General features: G+C 49.6%; 1 protein-coding gene across 5 annotated transcripts in view; it reads right to left on the reverse strand.

The window, feature by feature from the left end:
* HOMER2 (homer scaffold protein 2) overlaps positions 1 to 23,467 on the reverse strand; it is a 124,357-nt gene that overhangs the window by 86,144 nt on the left and 14,746 nt on the right. Inside the window, exon 1 of one of the 5 annotated variants that reach the window (XM_072801313.1) lies at positions 15,527 to 15,545. The exons of 2 other annotated variants lie outside the window; for them this stretch is intronic. Coding sequence is in view for 2 of the 3 variants with exons in the window: in XM_072801276.1 (XP_072657377.1) it covers positions 12,077 to 12,081 (5 nt within the window). In the remaining variant the exon portion in view is untranslated. Of the gene's footprint in view, positions 1 to 12,076; positions 12,245 to 15,526; positions 15,546 to 23,467 lie in introns of those variants that run through there. 2 more of the 5 variants (XM_072801276.1, XM_072801267.1) reach the window with 2 other exon arrangements.

Raw genomic sequence — 23,467 nt, forward strand, 5'->3', positions numbered from 1 at the left:
ACAAGGAAGCGGGGAGACGCAGATTATGACATGTTGGACAGAACACTGCATTATAATGAAATGTATTATGTGATAAATGATACACAGGGGCACAGGCCAAGTACTCAGGGTACCCAGAAGACAGGCAGGTCGGGCTAGGTTACAGCAGGCTTGAAATGCCAAACTGATGAGGCTGAAGTCACAGAACATTGCAACTAAGCTGGATGCCTCGCAAGTAGCTTATGTCAACTGTTCAGTACGTGTGCACACGTGAAGACCAACACTGGGATGAGAGAGGACATGTTTCAACATGGTCGGAGAACAAGTATCCCAACACCCGTGCCAACTCTAGTGGGTTCTCAGGCCTTTGTGAATGAACACACAGTCTAGGTATTCTCGTCTGCACAAGATTCAATGCTCCCATCTCCTCCTCTCCCCCACTTAAAGAATTAGACTCATCCAAAGAGACAGGATTTCTCTGAGCACCTCGACTTTGGGCCCCGGGGAGACTCCCTGAGCAGGGCTGACTGGGGAGTGAAGTGCAGCAGCAACCAGCCACCTGGTAAGCCAGGCGGGGGCGGGGAGCACCAATGAGCTGCCACCACCACCCTGCCTCTGCCCTCAGGCGTCGCGCTCACCCTCCAGGTCAGCACATTAATGTCCATCCCTCCCAGAGATTATCTGCTCCCGTGGAGCAAGGAAATCCACTTCTCACAGAGGTTAATAAACTTACAGATCTCATTACTCAAAGGGGTCATGCTGGCAAGAATTTTAATGTATTTTTTAGAAAGGGTCTGGAAGAATTATCAAAAACAGAACAATGACTGGCTGCCCGTAGGAGTGAGGGCAGAAAGGTGACTGAGCAGGCTCCCCCTCCTCCCACACAGCGTACCTCCCTCTGCTGTGGACGGCAGGACACTCAGAGCCCAGCCAGGGCAGCCGGCTCTGAATGCCCCCCACCTGGGTCTGGGACCACTTGCCTCTGCTCCTGCTCCCCAGTCACTTGGTGAGTTTTTAGCTGTGGCGACTGGCACCTTCAGACTCCAACTGGGCCCCCAAGGTCACTCACAAGTGTGTGCCTGCCCCCAGCTAACTCCCTGCCCCGACCTCCACAACCAGATGCACCAAACCATTTATTTCTTCCTGATATACCTCTGGTCCTCAGAGCAGTTCTTTAGCTCACACTGAGAAGGAAAAGCCACCTTATCCAGCTCCTCATTCCCCTTCCCGCCACAGCCTCAGAAAGCCTCTATTCCTGCAACTCACCTTCTTGGAGGACAACTCCCCGGGCCCCTCTGGAGGCTTCCTCCTCCCCTGAGGCTCTTGCTCCAGTTCCCTCCAGCCTCCAGCTCACTGCCTCTCACCTTCTCTGGTAATCTTCAATCTCTTTTCTTTGCCCTCAGTTCCCAACATGCTCAACTTACGAGACAAAGTCAGACCCTGATTGACTCACAAGCTCCCCTTCGTCTTCAGCCAGTGTGTCTACTCCTCCCCATATACCCCCTTCCTTGAAAGGCCTAAAATGGACTGGAGCCTTACACCGAGCTCCCCTTAAAATCCATCCATCCAGGGATCCCTGGGTGGCGCAGTGGTTTGGCCCCTGTCTTTGGCCCGGGGCGCGATCCTGGAGACCCGGGATCGAATCCCACATCGGGCTCCCGGTGCCTGGAGCCTGCTTCTCCCTCTGCCTGTGTCTGCCTCTCTCTCTCTCTCTCTGTGACTATCATAAAAAAAAAAAAAAAAAATCCACCCATCCATGCCCTGACACCCCCCCCCCCAAACACACACACACTGCGGTACTTGGGTCCTCACCTTTCTCCAAGCTTTCTGAGGCTTTGATCCCAAGAGCAGCCACCCAGCTCAACTCCTCTCCTCTGGCTCCCGAGACACCTTTCACCTCTGCTCTCCTCAGACTCTTCTGGCCTCTGTCCCATCCACAGGCTTCTTCTCAATTCCTTCAACTGCCACCCTTATCCAGAGCTGCACTGTCATCTTCCAGGCCTGTCCTCTCCATGGGAGACCAAATCCAAAGGTGATGGCTCCTAAACCCATACTTCTGGTTCCATCCTGACTGCTGAGTGCCAGAGCCGAATTCCTACTAACAGAGGCCACCCCATGGAAGACATGGGGTGGACATTCAGCATATTCACCTAAAACTAAGCTCTCACAATTGTCTCCCCAAAAACTGCACCTCCCTTGTAATCCCAACCTCATCCCATGGCATCAGTCACACAGCTGAGAAACATCTGAACTGTTGGCAACCCAGGTTCTTCCTTGGTCTCATCCCAGCAGTCAAGAGCTGTGCGTCCACTGACCACATGACTTGTACAGTGCATCTGAAGAACAGGGGTTTTGCTCCCAAACAGACTCAAGCTGTATTCCCAAACTCTGCCTTCCTGAGGGAATCCAAACGTATCCCTGAATCTCTCCAGGCCAGTCTCCCAACCAAGAAAGTGGGTGCTGTGAGAGTCAGTGTGATATTGTACAGACACAGTAACTCCAACCTGCTAACGCCTAATGAAGTGATAGTTTCTTTGTGGCTCAATTTAGTGATGCTATAGGAAAGACTCCCCAGCCCTCCTGGTGGGGTGGGAGGCACCAGCGAGGTGCCTTTTATATATCATCCGTTTTCTTGTATTTCGAGGATTCCTGGAGACCACGTCGGATCCCTTACTGAACAGGGCCAGGTTTAGACCTGTGCCATGTCCTCTCCCCTCCACCCCTCTGCTCCCAGCATGGTCCATTAACTCTCCACGCTGCCCCCTTTGCTACTGCCTCCAGAATAACCATCTGGCTCCAAGTATTACTCTCGTCCTTAGGCCTGAAAGTGCTCTCTCATAGTCTACAGACTGGAGTCCAAATTCCCTGGTATACAGCACCCCATCTTTTCCTGCTCCCCGAGCTCACTGCCTAGCACTGCCTCCTCCAGGCCTCTTTCTTTGGTACCAGGACCAACTGCTCCCCTCACCGTGGCCTCACCTCTGGCAGGCTCCCAGCCACCCACAGGATTGAGTCCCAGCACCGAGGCACAGAGGCTATATTTTTCCCACCTTCTGTGCTCCTGAGCTGTCCATGACCTTCACACTCTCCCTCACCTCCCTGCCCACTAGATAGCTAAGGTACATCAAAACATGCGTTTCCTCGACTCCTCATGATGACCCTATGATGTCAGTACTGTTATCATTCACATTTCACAGATGAGGAAACTGAAGTTCAAAGGAGGTCAGTGTCTTGCTCCAGGTCATACAGCCAGGTGCACGGGAAGCCAGGACTGAGTCCAGGGTCTCTGGGCTCAACCTCCATGCTTCACCACTTCCCATGGGCATGGGCAGCTCTAAATATCTTCCACCCACCCCATCCAAACTCTTCCTCATCTGCCCGGGAAACTCCTGCCCATCCTTCAAGACCCAGTTAAAAGGTCACCTCCTTCAAGAAGCCTCCTCACACCTCTTGCAGAAAGAAGCACTTTATCCTTGTTCATATTTCAACAACAGCGTTTCTCTCACTGCCCTCTTGACCTCCCACCCTCCTTTTCCCTCAGGAGGGCAGGGATCCTGTTATATAACCTGTCTTCCTGGTGCCTAGCCCAGAGATGGCACTCAATGGCTCGGTGGTGGTCACTGGTCAGATGCTCAAGAAAGGTACAAGAACTGATGAAGCGATTGGGGTGATGAGAAAGGAGTTCAGACCCCTAGGAACGGGTGAGGGCCGTGAAATGAATGTGAGGTCCTGAAACCTACTGATGCACAGTCCACAAAGTCCCTGGCCCCATATTCCCCAAGTGAATCCATTAGGCAATGTCTGTCTGATGTCCACCTTCACCCACTGGACTTTAAGCCTCGTTCGTGGGGCCCCAGACTTTTATCACTGTGTTTCTGGCACCCAAACCAGCGCTGGACACACAGCAGATGGTCTCTCGCATTTCTTGAATGAATGAGTGAATAAATAGATCAAAAATCGAGTGAATGAAGGGTTCTCTGACCAGCAACATAAATTCTTAGTCTGATGCCCAGATCGGGGAGAAATCTCTACTAATACCTCCCTGTGTCAACAACAGGTTGGGACAGAAGACTGGTCTTGTTGACAAACGTGGGTCAGTCGGCTCTCCTCACCTTCCACCTCTGGCCAGTGACCGTCCACCCACATCACCTGACAGGTTTTGTGGTGTGAGCAAGGCTTCATATTGTCAGGGTTGTCTGATGACAGGGAACTGACTCTGGTGCTGCTCAGGAGTGGCAGCAAGCAGCAGAGGACCAAGGCAGGGGTAGGGGTGGGGTACCCGAGAGGATCCAAGACAAGGGAATGGAACATCCCTGACAGCATATTCCAGAAGGTCCTTCAGGGGTCTCCCTCCAAACCCCACCCAAAGCAGAGAGGATGGTGATGACAATGACAATGGTGATAAACCTGGCCACCATTCACACATTACTTCTGTGCCAGGCATTGTGCTAAACACTTTACACACATTCCCTGCTCAGTTACCTCACTGTGTATTTAACAGATGAAGACAGTGAAGTCAGAGAGAAAAGGACTGCTTCAAGCTCACACAGCTGAGGGGGCTGGGTTCAACTGTACTTAACCATCCTCCTCCATCCACGTCCGTAAACTGGCCACCAGGTGAGACGGCCAGTTCTACCTCTAGTCTCTAGGGGCGTCAGACAGTTCTTCCTCAATCTGCACGAGCGAAATAGGCAAGGAAGCTGGCTCTGCTAGAGCTCCTCTTCCAGCCCCTTGGAGCCTCCCAGATCAGGCTCCATTCCTTTTCCCCATGAGGACCTTCTGGTCCCCTCCTCCCCCAAGGCAACAGAAGTCAAAGCAACTCTCCTTCTCTCCATATATCTGAACAACTCCACTAAAAGCTTTCCCAATTAAAGATCCCAGAAGGAATCCGATACCCAGGCAGCAGGATCTGGGATATTCCTCACTAATTGGGCCCCTGTGGACACCCCCAGCCCAATAATCCACAGATGAGAGCTCCCCCCCAGAGCCAGAGGACAAAGAGCCTCTGCTGCCCTTACTTGTGACCTCCCTGGGGCAAGGTCAAGAGAAAGGGGTCTGCAAGAGCCGCTCCCTTAGCTGGGATCCAGCTTCCATTCGGCTGGGAGACACCTGCACACTGCACACCTCTCAGGCTAACCGCTTTGGCTGGTGGCGATGCCACAGTCCCCAGTTCCCCAGAGGAATAATAATATGACTATCAACCAGGCTTGTGAATAAAAATGTTTTTTTTTTCCTTAAATCTCTCGAATCGTTGACAAATGTCTAAATGTGTTCCCCACAAGCATATTTTTATTCTAACAAGCTAATTTGAAATATAATTTAAATAAATTCTACCAGAATGATACCATATGACTAACAGCACCCGGTGGCAGAACTACTGGAGACTTCATCGTAGTTTAGCAGAGGCTCCCAACCCGGTGCTTCCCACACAAGCACACCCCACTAGGAAACTGGCTCATGACACCAGTGTTCACCTCCTGGCCCATAAGCACTGTACAATATCTAGAAATGCAGACACACTGGGGAAAAAAACAGTCTAACTCTCAAGATCTATAAGGTCAGGATTTGGCATCTGAGATTTCTGATAAAATGCTTTCTCGTCTATCGTAAGCCAGTTTCTGGACTGCTGTTCACCTTTTTTACACTGTTATAAAAATTATTGAAGTACAATTGACATACAATGTTATATTAGTTTTGTGTTCACTGCTTTTTTGGAGAAATGTAAAGTTTTTCAAGTGCTTCGCATCCCCACTCCATGTACCAAAGGTAGATTTTTCCAAAGATTTTAGATGCCTATGCTGGCAGAGGTGACATGTCACAGGATTTATCCAGGTTTTGTGTGTGTGCGTTTTAATTGCCTCATAACTAAGGCAGGGAATACAATGTCCTTCCCATATATACGTCCTTGCCAACCCTCTTGCCAAGGCGATTCTCTGAAGGAGGGGCTATGGTACCCACCAGACAAAGGGCTTTGAAGCAGAAAGGGCACTCAGGGGTGGGCATGGGTGCTTTCTGCTTGCAGAGAACATTCTTGTCCTGGTCTGAAAGGAGAATCACTCTGCCCCGATATTTCCAAACGAGGAGAAACAATCTGAGCAGCTGGGTCCTAGTCCACCAACCACCCTTAGCAACAGTGATGAATCCTTGATGTTCCTACCAAGATTCACTAAGAAGCAGTGACTCACCCAAAATTACACAGTTGCCACAAATTACCCAATGTTAATTGTGATCCTGGTTTCTCTACCATTTCTTTCCTTCGGTAATTCATTTAGAGCAACCAATTGCTTTAAGGAATTGTCAAAATGTCTTTTTTCCCCCCAAATACCCTGCCTTATTCTAGAGGGGATTCAAGCAAGCTTTCAAAGATGCATAAAATTTAGCAAAATGAAGAATCAGAAGTAGGTGTGGATTTAAATACTGATGTGTATTTATAGTTACTGGCATGAAAAGATGTCCACTCAAGGTATTTTAAGTTACAAAACTTACATTTCAAAACAGATGTAGGGTATGATTCCATTTTGTTAAAAATACATTTGTTCCAGGTAGACCTACATCTAGACACCGGGACATACATAGACAAGAAGTCTGCAGACAGACACTTGATTACTGAGGGAGGTCATCCCTGAGACATGGGATAACAAGTAATTTTCACTTCCTTCTCTATGCTGCTATGTTTTTGTATGAACATGTAGCATTTTTATAATTAGAAAAAAGCAAAGCTATTTTCATTTTGTTTAAAAAAAATAAGTGGTAGATGAGCAAGAGAAAAGGCGAACAAGGGAGGGCTGTAAGATGGAGCAAAGAATAAAGGTGATGGATGAGGTCTGATAAATTTTGCTAAGACTGAACACATATTTAACTCTAAGTTCCCCAGGAGCCACTGCAGAAAAGAAAGCTAGTGATTTACACAAATCACAACACCCACTTGACAAAAACAAACCACCTGCTCTGCTCTGAGTTTTCCTCTAAAGGACCGTGTAGGAGCAGCAAATGTGCCCTTGACCCCATCAGAAAACTCTCAAGGGCGAGGGGTTTCGGTGCTGTAGCCTACAAGAATGATGGCCTCTCCCCAAAGTGAAAGTCAACCCAAAGAGTCTTCACTCATTCCTATTCATTCATTCATTCATTCATTCATTCCATACATATCTATTCAGTGCCTACCCCATTCCAAATACTATGGTGGGTTTTTTTTTTTTTTCCAACTCTTGCACAAAGGGAGATGCTAAGGCTGCCTACATAATGAGGGTGATCCTAAATGCTAACAGCCCCCTGGCACTCCCTATGGCATACCAGGGCATCTGTCCTAAGTGCCCCAAATAGGCCGGCACTGCCTCTAACATTTTTGAAGGGCAACATTTTGTTTCAACTCATACTAAAACTGGAACTTCTATATGTGGCTTATCTCTGATTCTAAAACACAAACTCTGTAAAGGCAGGAGTGACCTAGAAGGTCTGCTCATCCTGTGTTCCCAAAAGACCCTCCAAATGCCTTAGAGATGAACAGATCGAAGGAACCTTAGGAAGTGAAGTTTAGAAAACCCAAGGCAGGACCCAGAAAGACAAGTTCCCTCAAGGCATCTGAGAAATGTTACCTGTTTTAGTCAACATGAACCCCAGAGCAAAGTCCTTTGCAGGAGGAATGGAAAGTTAGAGAGGAAGTAATGAACAGCAAGAGAAAGCTAACCAGTCTAGATTACCGAAAGAATGCCCTGGGTGTCAGATAACTTCAACTGTGCCCACCACACCCTGCAACGTAATCTTGGCTGGACAAAATCAAGGGGTGTAAACCGAAGCCAAGCAGAACTACAGTAGATCTTGTTTGTAAACACTGACAAAATCAGCTAAAAGTCACAACAGCAGGCAAGCCGGCTTTTGTTACCTTTTGCAGGCGGGTAAAAAGATAATTTACAACCCCAGTACTCGGATGACAGCTGACAGCTTGAGAATTAACCCAAGTCTTACTAAAAGCTAAGTGGCTTGCTTTAGCGTTAAAAGAAAATTGCATCCAAATGTGATTTCTTTCTCTCTTGGCCCTTGCAACCCTCAATTAAGCAAGCTATATAAAAGGTAATCCAAAAATTATCACAACTTCCAGGCCGGCATCCAAGCAAGGCCACCCACCACAGTCAAGCATTAACTCAATCAAAAAATACTGGGGGCCTATTTGGTGCCTGTCACTGTGCTAAGTGTTGAGAAACACTGGAGAAAGAGGTAAGACCCTATCTTTGTGGGATGCTATTGGGGAAGACGGATTATAATTAAGTAAACAAAGCCCAAATGATTACATGTGTGCTGCAGTGAGCAACTGTAGAAAAAAAGCTGTGGCTATGCTAGCAAGTAAAGGTGGGGGTCAGGAAAGACTCTGCAGGTGACCCTGATGCCGGAATCCAAAGCAGGAGGAAGGTATTTGCAGAGCCAAGGCAAGAGCATCCCAGGCAAAGGGAAGGGCAAGTTCAAAGATCCTCAGGCAGAACAAGAATAGCAATGAGGCTCACGTTAGCAGAAGGCAGTGAGGGATGGCCGGAGTGACAAGGGAAGTTGGGAGATGAGGTATAGGCCAGCCCCTGGTGCTGATGGGTGTTCAAGGAAGAGGATGATATGATTCTGATCTGCAATTTTGAAAGCCAGGCACTCGGGCTCCCGGGTAGGGAATGGACTGGAGATACCCAGGGCAGAAGCTGAGGAAGTTGGTCCAGGAAGGAGGCAAGGGTGGCCAGGACCAGAGTGGGACCCAAGATCCTCAGGACACATGGACACCTAGAGGTAGAACCCTAGGACAGCCTGGACATGGAGGGTGAGGAAGAGGAGAAGCAAGGACCACTCCTAGCAAGAGGGTGGGTAGTGGGGCCACTGACTGGGACAGAGAAGACGGAGGGAAGGGAAGAGCTGGAAGGGTTATCAAGAGCTCCGTTCATGAACAAGAATTGGAAGCCCCCAGAAGCGCCGTGTTGGAAATAAAACCATGGGAATCACCAGCGGGGCGGGGGGGGTGGGGGGTGGGGGGGGGTGGATCATATTACCTGGGAAGAGAGTGTCAACCACACGAAGGAAGCCAGTCTAGTCCCTGAGTGGCCCCATGATGCAGTGGTCAGAGGAGCAAGAGCAGGGAGACTGGAGAGGAACCATCAGGAAGGGGAGCAGAGAAGCAGGGGGAGTGTGGTAGTTAGAAGCTGGAGGGCAGTGGGAAGAGAGGGTGGCCAGTGGATAGGAACACAGCCGAGGGATTAACACAAGGACAGCCATCTGGCCCCATGCAGGTTCCCAGGGACCTGCACTTGGGGTGGGACAGCAGAGCATGGGGGTTAACGAATGGCAGGAGAAGAGAGCCAACGGGGACGGTGGGTTTGGGGTGGATCTTCTGAGTCATCTTCAGGTGAAAAGGAGCAGAGAAGCAGCAGAGAGCCATAAAGTGACAGAAGCTAGAGCTCTGCTCTCCAATATGGCAGCCACCACCCACATGTGGCTTTTCCATTCCAATTAAATTAAAAATTCAGGTCCTTGGTCACACGAGCCACATTTCAGGTGCCCAACAGCCACTCGTGGCAGGTGGCAGCCATATGGGGCCACGCAGACACAGACGGTCTCATGGGTGAGGAAAGGTCTCCTGGACGGCACTGAGCCAAGCCCTAGTGTACACTGCTGGGAAAACCCAGGAGGTGGAAGGAGGAGAGAGAGATGGTGCCTGATGAGGTGAGAGGGGTGGGATGGATGGTCCTGGCCGGGTGACAAGACGAAGGCCTGGCCAGCCACTGAGCCAGGTGGGAAGAAAGCCACCAGGGTAGTGCAGGTGGTAGGAAGACGAGGCTTTCCTCAGTCTGTGGAGGGACCTGTTCTGTCAGCAAAGGGAGGCAGGTATATGTGAGGAGACGAGAGGTCTGAGATGTGAGAAGGTCTGCACCAGCGGCCTCTTCCTCAGGCAGAGAAAACAAACTTACTGGGGAAACCACAGGCTTAATGCAAAAACACTTCACAGAAGAGAAGCAGAAAGTGAATGTGTGAGAGAGGATAAGCATCTTAAGTGAGGAAGAAGTAAACTCAGGGGTTTTCCCCCCCCTTAAGTCTCAGCCATGTCTGCACAGTCGAGCCGTAACAGGGCTACAGGACCACAGTGAGGATCCCTCCTGGCTGCCCTTCTGTTCTTCCCCCTCATCCTACTCAACTCTCGGGGAGGATGACATTGGTACTATTTTAGGTTGAGATGGCTCCCTCCACCCTCTGTCTCAACTGCTCATCCAGCCCCGGCTCCATCTCAATTTACAGCCATGGTTTGTATGTTCACATGAATCACAGAAGACGTGGGTACAGTGAAGCTGGCAGAAGCAGGCAGGAGTTACAAACCAGCCCTCACCTACAAGAAGGGAGTAACACACATGTACCGAGTGATGCTAAAACGACAGGAAAGCCACATTCCCTTTCAACAAGCTCCCTGAGCTACTCCTCCCTGATGCTCCACAAACAAACATTACCTTCTGACATTTTCTTCAAGCTTTTACTAGTAAACATTTTCATTTCCACAGAACTATTTGATCTCAACCACAGAGTTTCAATATTCGTTTTTGATCACGCAAGTGTGTTTGTGCTGTCTGTGGGGGGGGGGGGGGCACAGAGTTAAAATTACCAGATCCCTTTGATCTTCCATATTGAGACCTACATTAGCCAACTCCTTCCCACTGCCCCCACCTCGTACATTTTTTTAAGTATGAAATCTGAGAATCTCAAAGGTTCCCACTGCACAAAGGTTCCTCCTGCAGAGGTCACTGGAAATGTTACAGAAAACCTGCTTTCCAACCAGTGTGCCTCTGGTAAAAATCACCCATAGTTGCTCTATGTGTGAAATCTCCTGGACTGGCACCAATGTCTTAAGCCAATCTCTCGGTCCCTCTGCTCTACTCATGGAGGTGTGGAGCCCTCACACTTTCCTTCAGCGAAATTCCTCTCCACCTGCCTCTGGTTCCTTCTGACACTTGCAGACCCCACAGACAATATTCGCTGGAGAAGATGACTCCAGAAATTTATGTGGAGTGAGGTACAAGAGAGCCACTGACCATGGGAGCTAGGTCAGGCCACCAGGACAATCTCACCCCTTTCCACTCCTCCCCAACCCCATAGAGAAAAGAACGACCTCTAGACCCACCCAGCAGAAGTCTTAGGGTCAGGAGGAGGGCCATTTGAAGGCCGCTAAGCACAGCAGCAGGGGACAATTCAGGAACTCTGGTTCAGGGCCCACACCCCCACCACCCCAGGGTCCCTGTCAGGCTGGGGCTTCCCCTCTGCTGAGGCACAAATGTCCTTCTACGAACGCTCATCAGCTGCCCAACCTGGGGATAGTCACCGAACCACTTAAAGCATCAGTTTCCTCATCTGTAAAATGGGCATAATGAACTGTTCCAGGAAATCGTCACCACGTGCTCCCGGCGGGTGAGCAGGTGTAAGGAGTTAACCGTGTTAGTACAGTGGCTCCCTGACTCACAGCGCCTGCTGCTCGCGGAGACGCCAAAGAGAAATCTATCCTGCTTTTTAAATTACTTTATAGACTGGAGCATTAGTCACTTGCACAGAGTGTTTTAACTTGTCCCCTGAGCATCTTACTCCTCACCCGGCTCCTTCCAGACTCCTCACCCTCCTCCGTCTGGAAGCAGAGTCAAAGTCCACTATTCCTACGCTCGGGGGGGGGGGGGGGGGGGCACGATTATTTGGTCTGCTTCCTTTCCAGGAAAACTTCTATTTCCATTCTGTCGTGGAGGACGACAAGCTGCTTCTCACACTCACAAACACAGGCCCCGGAGTTGGTCGCGCCCGGGGACCGCGGGAGCCCGGCCAGGGTCCCCGTCCCCGTCCCCGCCGCGCCCCGGGGGCCAGCTCGGAGGAGGGGGGCCGAAAGTCCGCGCCCAGGCCGGGCCGCCCGTGCCGGGGGCGGAGGGCGCGGGGTCGGGCCCCCCCGGGCTGGCAGGCGCCGCCCCGCGCTCGCCCCCGGCCCCGGCCCCGGCCCCGGCCCCGGCCCCCGTGCGGCGGGAGGGCGCGCGCGGAGGGCGCCGGCCCCCGAGGCTCGGAGCCGGGGCCGCCTGGCGGCCCCTCCGGCGGGCGCTGGCTCACTCACCCCATCTCGGGCGCTGCTCCGGCCGCCGCTCCGACGGGCCCCCCGGCGCTTGCTCCCAGAGCGCTCCGCAGCCGCTCCCCGCGCCGCACATGCGGCGGCCCGTGCGCGCCCGGCTCAGCCCCGGCGCCGCTCCATTGCGCGGGGTACGCGGTGCCGCCGCCGCCAGGCGCGGGCGGGCGGGGGCTGGGCGGGGGCTGGGCGGCGGGGGCTGGGCGGCCGCGCTCCGGCCCCGCCCCGCCCCGCCCCGCGCCCGCTCCTTACGTAACCTCGGGGGGCCTCCGGCCGCGGCGCCCGCCCCCCGCCGCCCCTTCCCGCGGCGGGCGGTGTGGGCGCGCCCCCGCTCCTGGCCGCCGGGGGCGAGCGTCCCGCCCGCTGGACCCGAGTCGCGCTCGCAGCGGGAGGGACTTTGGGGGCCGCCCTGCGGTCGCAGATGAGGAACTGAGGCCCCGGCAGGGGGAGTGAGGAGCCCAAGGTCACGCTTGCGGACCCGAGGTCAGGCCTCCAGGACCTGAGATGGGCACGGCCATGCCCCTCCCCCGAAGCCCACCCTCCTTTTGCTGCCCATTGCCAGGCTCGGTGGCTCAGGGTACCCGCCGCCAGGAGATTCCGGAAAGCCAACGTGGCAGGAAGGATCCTGCACCTGCGGCAGGTGTTCTGGGCTCTTCCCCCGTGAAGATGGGACTGGGCTCCCGATTAGAGACTAATAGCTTCTAAGGAGGCTTAATTAAGCTTGGTTTTATTCTTAGAGCAAGGGAAACAGAGATGGCAAAAAGAAAAACTAAAGAGCATCCCTGAATTCCCCGTCCACACATCATGTTCTGATTCCCTACCAAAGGCTGGCACTGGGACGAAGCTAATCTGCCCCTGAGGGCCTCCCACCAACCAGATCATCTTCTGCTGAGAACACACTGCCCACATAAACCTGCCACTTCAGGACATTTAAAAAAGAAGAAGAAAGAAGAAAGAAGAAAGAAGAAAGAAGAAGTAAAGGAACAAGCATACGAAGTAGGGCCACCATCTTGAACCTACTGTCCTCTCTTCTGAGACCATAGGTTTATCTATTAACCAGCAAGGTCTCCTGGGGTGGGGAGGAGCACCCACCCCCTGTACTTCACACTGTGGTAATTCTCTCAATTACAAACCTGACCATGCCACTCTTCTTAAAATCCTTCAGTGGCTTCCTTCCCACCATCCTTAGGATAAAGACCAACATACTAAACATGCCTCAAGACCCTACCCCATCACTCTTCCACTGCCTTCTCTGGCCTTTTCTCTCTCCTTCTCTTCCTGCCCTTAGCCAACTGACCATCCTCCTATCAGCCCCAGGACCTTTGCACATGTGAGTCTCTCCCTCTGGGAAGATTTTCTCCTCTCCTATCTGTATCACCCCTAGTCAATTCCTACTCATTCTTCAGATCTCAGCTAAACCATCACTTCCTTGTGGAACCTTTACTTAATGCCCTAGACAAACTGAGAGCTCCCATACTTCATCACACTTATTGTTTGCAATATATATTTGCAAAATTATTAGTTTAATATGTCTCCCAGGCACATCTGCAAACTCTGTGAAGCCCTATATTTTCGCTCATCATTGTATCTCCAGTGCCTGAAACTGTGCCTAAAGCCCTCCATAAATACCTGTTGAATGAATGAACTAGCAGAAGCCAGGCCACAGACACACAAAATTGGCCAGGGTCTGTAAGCACAAATGAGTCTGTTCAGAGGCAGGGCTGGTGCTTGGTGCTGGAGGAAACCTATCTATCATAAACTGAATTCCAAAGACCAGGGGTGGGGGTGGGGGTTGTCCTCAGCAGTGTCCAAGGCAGCAGTCAGCTCAGCTGGAGTGGGGGTATCAGACAGATTCACGGTGCAGCACGGCCAAGCAGTCTCCCAAATCCTGAACAAGAATTTATTTCTGTTCCACTGGTGGGAAGGCACACCCATTTACCTTGGGAGGAAGCAGTGAGGCGAGACAGGTGGAGCTGGTGAATCACTTGGGCTGCTTCCCACAGTATGTGGGAAGCAAAGCGATGCTGGAGGTATGAGCCCACGTAAGGCTCGACATTCCGTGAGTAAAGTGGCTGTCCCTCTGGACAAAGGCCCTCCCTACAGGGTGAGGGGAAAGAAAAGGAAAAGCATGGGCCAGACAAGATTTGGAAACAGATTCCCCTCCTTTCCATCAGCTTTGGGGGAGCTGTGGAGAGGGGCTTCCTTCCTCTTCCAACCCCAACTCAAGGCCCAGATTGGATGCTGCCTCTCCGGAGGTGCAGGGGGATGAACTAAAGCATGTTGGTGTTCCCAGAAAGTAAGAAAGTGCCCGAAAAAAACAAAAGGATGGGGACACAGGCGCTCACTGCAGGAGCTCCTGATGGCCAAAGCTGGAGAAGTTTGAGCAATGAGATAAATGACACTGATTAGGATCATGATGCAACATAAGAAATATTACTCAGCCATTAGAAATGACAAATACCAACCATTTGCTTCAACATGGATGGAACTGGAGGGTATTATGCTGAGTGAAATAAGTCAATCGGAGAAAGACAAACATATATGTTCTCATTCATTTGGGGAATATAAATAATAGTGAAAGGGAATATAAGGGAAGGGAGAAGAAATGTGTGGAAAATATCAGAAAGGGAGACAGAACATAAAGACTCCTCTAACTCTGGGAAACGAACTAGGGGTGGGGGAAGGGGAGGAGGGCGGGGGGTGGAGGTGAATGGGTGACAGGCACTGAGGGGGGCACTTGACGGGATGAGCACTGGGTGTTATTCTGCATGTTGGCAAATTGAACACCAATAAAAAATAAATTTATTGTAAAAAAAAGAAGTAAATACACATCAGTCCGTACTTTAGGTATTAAGTAAGTGGAGAAGAGGCAAATCTTCCCAACCGAAGAATTCCAAATAAGATGTGTAGTTGCTCCCCAACCCAGGAGGTAGAGTGTGACACGCCCCCACTCCCCCACTGCCTTGAGAGGAGGTCTCAGGGTCCTAGTGATTTGCTTCTAAAGAATAGAGTATGGGGGCAGCCCCGGTGGCGCAGCGGCTTGGCGCTGCCTGCAGCCTGGGGTGTGATCCTGGAGACCCAGGATCGAGTCCCACATCGGGCTCCCTGCATGGAGCCTGCGTCTCCCTCTCCCTGTGTCTCTGCCTCTCTCCCTCTGTGTCTATGAATAAATAAATAAATAAATCTAAAAAAAAAAAAAGAATAGAGTATGGACAGGAAAAAATGACAACTCCACAGTGGAGGAACCTGGCAGACCCTGCACTGACCAATCAGGTTAACATCACCAGTGATGAGCCATGTTGGTGCCACGCACCTCTGATACGGTGTGATGAGCCGTGAACTTGACCTGTGTGATGTTTTCTTCCCCCAACCCCATAACCCCAGTCGAATCACGAGAAACACACCAGACAAATCCACATTCAGGAACATTCTACAAAATACCTGACCAGTACTCCTCCACCAAGGTCACGAAAAAGAAAGACCAAGAAATTGTCACAGACCAGAGGAGACCCAGGAGATATGATGACTGAGTGCACATGAAATCCTGGACTCAGTCCTGGAAGAGAAAAAGGAAAACCTGTTGAGGTCCAAATAAAGTCTGGGGTTCAGTTACTAGCAATGCACTAGTACCGGCTTCTTGTGTGGTGTCCTGTGGTAACATCAGACGCTGACAATGGGGGATGCTTGGTGAGGGGTATGTGAGAGCTCTGGGCAGTATCTTTGGCACTTTTCTGCAAATCTAAAATTGGTCTGAAATAAGAAGTTTATTGAAAAAGAAAGGTACCCTGAGTGTCTCCTATAAACCAAATTCTGCACTCCATCTCACCATTGGCCATGTTAGGAAGGTGAGCTTGCAGAGCTCTGAACAAGTAACTGATCTGGTGATACCTGGGGCCTGAAATGGTGTGCACGACTCCCAGAGTAAGCCATGGGTTAGTATCCGTGCTTTTCAACGCAGCTGCAACTTGCAGTGAGAAATACATCTGACACCACAACCCAGGTCCTGCTTCAACTTGCTCTGCAGATACCTATCTATATAAAATGGAAACAAAAGTTATATATATATATATATATATATATATATATATATATATATATATATAAAAGTTATACAGAACAATTCTTTTCCTCTCACCTGCAAAGCATTCAACATTTTCCCTTCTGTTCTATTTTTAAAAGCAGTGCTGCTCACAACCCACTACATTGATTTCAAAACCTGTAATCTCTATTTTTTTTCTCAACAGCAAGATGAGGCTTAACATGTACATGTATGGTATTACTATTAGTGTGTTCATATTTCTGATACTGCTGATCCAGGGACTTCAACCACCTTTTTTCTTCTGACCATACAAGATCAGTCCTTGACGTATGAAACAAATGCCTCTTTAAAGCCATAATGCAATGAATAACTATCAGGTGTTGTGCAGCTACTAGGTTATATTTGTGAAGACTACGTAGTGACATAGAAAAATATTTATTCTTTTGGCAAATATCGATCACCTATTATGTGTCTGATGCTGTGCTGGGCATGAGAGATAAAGTGCTCAGCAAAAAAGACACAATCCTTCCAGCACAGAATTATAATGTTGGGTGGAAACTGTTAATCAAATAATCACACAATACATAAACTGTGATGTATGTGAATGAAAGAGTCCTAATTTAGGTTGAGAAAGGTGGGCAGGAATGGCCTCTAAAGAGGCCCTGGCCAGGGATGGTGCAGAAGAAAGAGGTCCTGGGCAGAGGGGATGTCAGAGACACTGCCATGAGGGAGAAGTGGGAAGGTCAGAAGAACTGGAAGGTCAGGATGGTTCAAATGTGGTGAGTTTCATGAGGCACGAGATGAGAAGGGGGGAATCCAGGGCCCCAGGTCTGGCTAAGGATTGGGATTTGTTCAAGTGCACTGGCAGGTGGGGAATGCTAGGATCTGGTTTACCTTTTTACCTTTTTTTTTTATGATTAATTAAATGTCTTTTTAAAATTTACATTTAATGATTAATATATAATGTATTATTGGTTTCAGAGGCAGAGTTCAGTGATTCATCAGTTGAATGTAACACCCAGTGTTCATCACATCACATGCCCTCCTTAATGTCCATCCCCCAGTGACCCCATCCCCCCACTCCTCTCCCTTCCAGCAACCTTCAGTTTGTTTCCTATGATTAGGAGTCTCTTATGGTTTGTCTTCCTCTCTGATTTCATCTTGTTTTATTTTTTCCTCTCTTCCCCTATGTTCCACTGTTTTGTTTCTTAAATCCCACATAAGTGAGAACATATGATACTTGTCTTTCTCTGATTGACTTATTTTACTTAGCATAATACCCTTTAGTTCCATCCACATCATTGCAAATGGCAAGATTTCATTTTTTGATGGCTGAGTAGTATTCTGGTGTATAAATATGCCACATCTTCTTTATCCATTCATCTGTCAATGGACCATGAGCCTGGTTTGTCTTTTTTAAAGATCACTCTGGTTACTGGGAGGAGAGATAAGAAGGGGGTAGGAGTAAAAACTGTTTAAGAGGCTCAGCAGAAGTCCAGACAGAAGACAAGGGTGGAGCTGAAGGAAAGTGGACTACGGAGCAGACATGTGTTCAGAGGTAGACTCCACAGGACTAGGTGAGGGACCAGGTGTGTGTTTTGATATAAAGTTAAGTTCGGACAGTAAATCCAGGTTGCCATTCTCATGGCGTCAGGACTCTGGTTAGCTAAAACAATTTCTGCGCGTGGACAAGGCCTGGATGCTCAGAACATGAAAGTTCTAGCTCCCGGCACAGCAAGCAGAAGGAATATGGAGCATCAAGGCTAGAGACAGAGAGAGCTGGGCTGTAAGCTGCTGTGCCATGGACCATCTCGGTGATGGTGGGCAAGCTTTCCAACCTCTCTGTTTGCTCACCTGTCGAGAGAGGAGACCTCACTAGAACATGAGCTTGCTCCCTGTGATCCTCACAATCAAGTCTTTTGAAAGCTTAAATGAGATGATACATGGAAAGTGCTTAGCTCAGTCCCCGGAATAGTACTTTTTCTTTTTTTTTTTTTTAAGATTTTATTTATTTATTCTTGAGAGACAGAGAGACAGAGAGAGAGAGAGGCAGAGACACAGACAGAGGGAGAAGCAGGCTCCATGAAGGGAGCCCGACGTGGTACTCAATCCCGGGTCTCCAGGATCACGCCCTGGGCCGAAGGCAGTGCTAAATCGCTGAGCCACCCAGGCTGCCCGGAATAGTACTTTCTTAGTACATGATAAATACTATTATTATTACTGGCTCTCATGATGGAACTGGGGTGAAATTTTCATTCTTTACTATAACTAAATGAAGACTGTTAAATCCTGTTTATATAGTCAACATATTAACATTTAGTAGAGTCAGCATGAGGAATCTGAAACTGTATGAAACAGCTCATGGTAACACTTGGCAAACTCTGTCCCAAACTCTCCATAGCATCAGGATTTCTCTGCAGGTCATCTGAGGGTCAGAGAAGATGAGGGGCCATCTCTTTAAGATGACACCAGATGGATATGGGACCATGGGGATATGTCCATGTGGTTGGCTCAATACTGTGTCGTAGGAAGTGGCCAGGCCTGAGAGGTAAGGTAGGACCACACCAAAAGATCTTGGGGCATGTTAAGAAGTGTGGACCTGACTCTGAGGGCCACAGGGAGTAAGTACAAGTTTTGAAGCATGATCAGATTAGTATCTTAGATCCTCTGGCACCAGTAGGGAGAGTGGCCTAGAGAGGTAGAGACTGCGGGCTGAGTTTTGTTAGGATAGGTTTCAGCCAAGGCTGGGAAGGGAGAGGAGGTGGCTTGATTAGCCTCCAGTAAGGGATGGGAGCCTGAAATAAGGGAGGACAGGGAGTTCTTGTGGCTTCTGGGCAGAGGGGTCTGTCAACAATCCAACAAACCAGAAGAGAGGCTGGACCTCCCTGGCCATCTCTCAGTAACGTTCAGCTATGATGTTCAGCTACGACAGGCAAAACTGGAAATGACTAGATGGGCAGCCTAACTAACTGCAAGCACCTCAGGTTGCCCTGAGCTAGCACCCTATCACCTTTCTTGTGCCTTTGGGATGATTCAGCAGGTGAGTCTCCCTGTAAGACAGTGATCTTTGGGGGCAGGCACCACAAGGAGGACCCCTTGGTCCCTCCCTTGGTCTTTTGGCTCTGTCTAGGCTCTGTTCTTAGGTAGCCTCTCTTCCCAGCTCTGGTCCCACATTCATATGTACCAAGAAATAAGTAAATTCCCCAATGATTTAAGCCACAGTCCCAGAATTGAGCTGTACTTAGTCTGAGTGCCCTGCCTGGGGGCTCGAGCTCATCCCTGAGCGCATACCTGTGGCCAAAGGGATGATGTGCCCTGACAGGCTTAGTTAGGGGTCACATGCAGCCCCAAGTGAGGTGTGGAGGCAGCTCCTCACATAGGATCATGGACTGGGGTCAGGACTGGAGGAGACAGCCATAGGAAAATCAAGAGTTGGGACGATCAAACTAAACAGATGTGGGGGGAGTGGCCAAAGATAATAGATGCCCCCCCATGAACACACACAATTATATTTGTTTCCCAGTGCCCGGCACAGAGTAGATGGATGAATTGTTAGATGAAAATCAAAGATATGATCGAACCATTCCAATTAAGCTACTCCTGGAGAAGAACTTGAAAGACCCAGCCTGGGGAGCTGGAGAATGCACAATTCTGAGACCCCAAGACAGAAAGAGTAGAAAAACATGCTGTAAACCAGCCGTTCCCAACCTTGGCTGAAGATCAAAATCACCTAGAGAGCCTTGACAAAATGCCAGTGCCAGCACTCCACCTACAGAGAGGACAACTTAATTGGCCTGGGTGGTGCCCGAGCATCAGCAATCCTGTAAACTCCCCAGGTGATCCCTATGTGCAGCCAAGGTTATGAACCACTGCTCTAAGGCTCGTGATGCCAAAAGAGCAGTACGGCAAGGCACGGAGCCCCAGGACTTTGGGCACAGGAAGGGACAGAAAAGAACACACCCTAGCTTGTTGCTTGGGCTTTCTTGAGACTTAGGGCTCCAGAGAGGAACTAAGAAACCCAAGGAAATGGTGGGGTGAGGAGGTATGGTGCCTCCTCTAATATGGGGTGGAAGGAATTCATCCAAAAGCTCACCAGCTCTCTCCGGAGAGGCTGGGCTCACATGGTTAGTTGTCTCTGACTGGCAGCAGCCCCAGAACCGAGAGGCACCCGTTTGCACATCTAGAATAGCTCGAATGGGGCAGGCTCAGACAGGTGAGGTGAGGCTCCAGAGCCATGTCTGAGGCAAACTCAATTGAGGATGGTTAAGAAGGTTTCTAACTAGAGACATGGTGTAGATGGTGATGCCTCTCCAGGGTACATGGAAGCCCGGAAGGAGGGCAGCCACAGAGCAGAGAGGAGAGATGGTGGGTGTGATCTTGGACTTGCTGAAATGCTAGATACCAGGGACGAGTGAAAGATGTTCAGTAAGCTCAGAGACTGTGGGGATGGGACACAGAAGGGGGACTTGGGGCCATCCCCGAGACAGGACTCCAGGAGGAGCAGACTGGCGCCGATGGAGCAGAGGTGGGGCTATGGAGGACATAGAATCAACAGGGCAGGGAGGGCAGCCTGGACAATGAAAGAGTGGCCCTCAGCACCCAGGGGCCAGCTGTTCTAGATGTGGGTCAAGCCCCATGGGCTTGATTTAGCTGAATCAAATACCTTAGATGAGACAGAGAGAGAGAGACAGAGAGAGAGAGAGAGAGAAACAACTCTTTACTAGAAAATGAAAACAAATAAAAAGCAAATCCTACAAAATAGAAACGAGTGGGTTTTCAATTCATATCAGTAGCAAACAGTCACTGAACACCTACTACATACCAGACTAGCCACAGATGGCTCGGCTGGCATGGGTAGCTGATCAGACACACAGCCCCACTCCTAGTCCCTACCCCAGTCCCATCTGGGGGGCTGTTGCCTCTAATAAAGCTCAGCTCATCCACCAATTGTTCTAAGTGAGGTCCCCCTGCAAATCCAGGGTCCTTGTGATAAGTCACAGCTTTCCTAAAAACCTCCTGTCTCACGTTGCTGCCCAGTGGGGTTTGGCTCTGTGAGTTTCACAAAGCCCTTGTCTGTGCTGGGCTCCCAGCAAGAGCTGGCTTCTGCTCCAAGCTCTTTTCCATGCTGAGCAGAGATGCATGATCAGGTGGGTTGGTCCAGAAATGAGTTCACCTTTTCTGGCCATTTCTAACCATCTCTCGGACAACTCACCCCTAGGAGTGGGGTGATGGGGGGCGGGGGTCTCCAATTCCTTTCTCCTAACATCAGCATTACAATCCCAGATAGCAGAAAGTCCCTTTATTTTATTTTTATCTTTATTTTTTTAGAAAATAAAAAATCAAGATAATACCTCTCTACTCCCTTGAAGCAAGAGGCCACCCAGCCAAGGAGACCTCCCTGCCATGGTTTCCTCTGCCATCCATTATCCTCTCATTCACTCAGCAAACACTTCCCGGCCCCAGACTAGTGGTTAGGGTGCTGGCTGCCTCCTTGACAAGCCTCCCTTATAGAAATTCTGCTTTTTTCTGTGTGACCTCTTTCACTTGCAAACATCCCCCAATCTCACCTCCTTCAAAACCAACACAGAAGCTGCCTGAGTGTTTGGTTTTCTTTACTCAAGGATCTCTCTAAATTCACACGCTTCTTTACATTTGCTGGTGTATCACTTTGGAAATGTCCTCTTTGGTGGTTACTTGGGTATATCGCCTCCTAAACAAGTTGGTTTTGGTTTGTTTCCTAATTGTGGCAAAATATATGTAAGATGAAATTTATCATTTTAATCATTTTTAAGTGTACAGTTTCCATGAAATTAAGTACATTCAAGTGTCATGCCATCTCCAGAACTTTTTCATTATTCCAAATCCAAACAAATCTTTTAATGCCCAGAGAAAAGGGACATGTTTAACCTATTCTTTATTCCTTGTTCTACACATAATATGTGCCCTATAAATACTCTTGACTATCTAAAGCAGACAAGACATGTAATAAAAAAGATACCAAACAGGCACCAATAGCTCATCAAATCACCTCTTCTAAAATTACTTCTTATTAAACCAAAGGGGAGGGGACACCTGGGTGGCTCAGTGGTTGAGTGTCTGCCTTTGGCTCAGGGTGTGATCCTGGGGTCCTGGGATGGGGTCCTGGGATGGAGTCCTGCATCAGGCTCCCCACAGGGAGCCTGCTTCTCCCTCTGCCTATGTCTCTGCCTCTCTCTGTGTCTCTCATGAATAAATAAATAAAATCTTTAAAAATATATAAAAAATAAACAAACAAATAAATAAATAAATAAATAAAACAAGAGGGAGAAGACTGACCCCCAAAGAGAGAGAAAACAGAAACTTATTCTAGATGGGGCCTGATATCTGGCTATCAGCTGGCCCTGGCCAGAGGGGCTAGGTGTCTAAGACCCTGGAAGAAGACGAGGATGAGGAGGATGAAGCCCTGTCCTCTCTTCTGTGAGAGTTCCAACTCCAGCCAAACAACTGGAGCTGACAACACACAAAAGCACTTGGAGGAATGGACCAAGCCCATTACTCCTGAGTAAGATCCCTTGAACAACTAGAGGAATATTTCCCCAAACTTGGCTCATCACACAGATCTCTGAGAGCATTCATTAAACAGATGGAATCAGTATATTCTGGGGTGGGGTATGGGATTCTGCATATTAATAAGCACCTGGAGTGATTCTTATGAAAGACAAATTTGGGAAAGAATGAACTAGAACGTTCCATCAGCAAGGTGGGGCCAACCTAGCCGCCTAGGGTTTTGAAGATAAAGGCTCACAGGCCGACTTACTTTATGTTCCCAAGAGTGACTCAGACCTGTGGGCTACTTTCCCAAACCCTCCCCAGCCTCCTGGGCCCCAAGACTCCCTCAGGCCTGCTGCCTCCCGCACACTTGGCCCTTCCTCATCCGCCATCCTGCCCTCAGGGCCCATACGTTGCCTCTCATTCTTCCTCTGTGCCGAAGGCCCTGGATGAACCCAAATTCTGGCAGCCCTATCCCCTGGCTTGGCTCCCCGTAGTTGAGGGATGACAATGAGATATAGTCTTAATTTAGAACAAAAGAGCCAGGTAGTCATGGCCAGGTATTAATTAGGGAATGACTACAGATAGTTGGTGACATCATACCCTACCTTTAGATCCAGCTGGGTCGTTACATGGAAATAAGTCTGGAAGCTTATAGCTACCAAATCTGAGGTCACTGTTTACAGGAGGAGACACTGGACACCAACCATATCATCACAGCTGAAATTTCACTCTGGGGCCCTTCTGATACAAGCCAACTGAATGGCCCGGGAGACTGATCTGCATTCAGGTTGTTCCAGTGGGGCCCCCACACC

The sequence above is a fragment of the Canis lupus genome, chromosome 2 (assembly GCF_048164855.1).
Source record: "Canis lupus baileyi chromosome 2, mCanLup2.hap1, whole genome shotgun sequence".
In the NCBI taxonomy this organism is placed as follows: domain Eukaryota; kingdom Metazoa; phylum Chordata; class Mammalia; order Carnivora; family Canidae; genus Canis; species Canis lupus.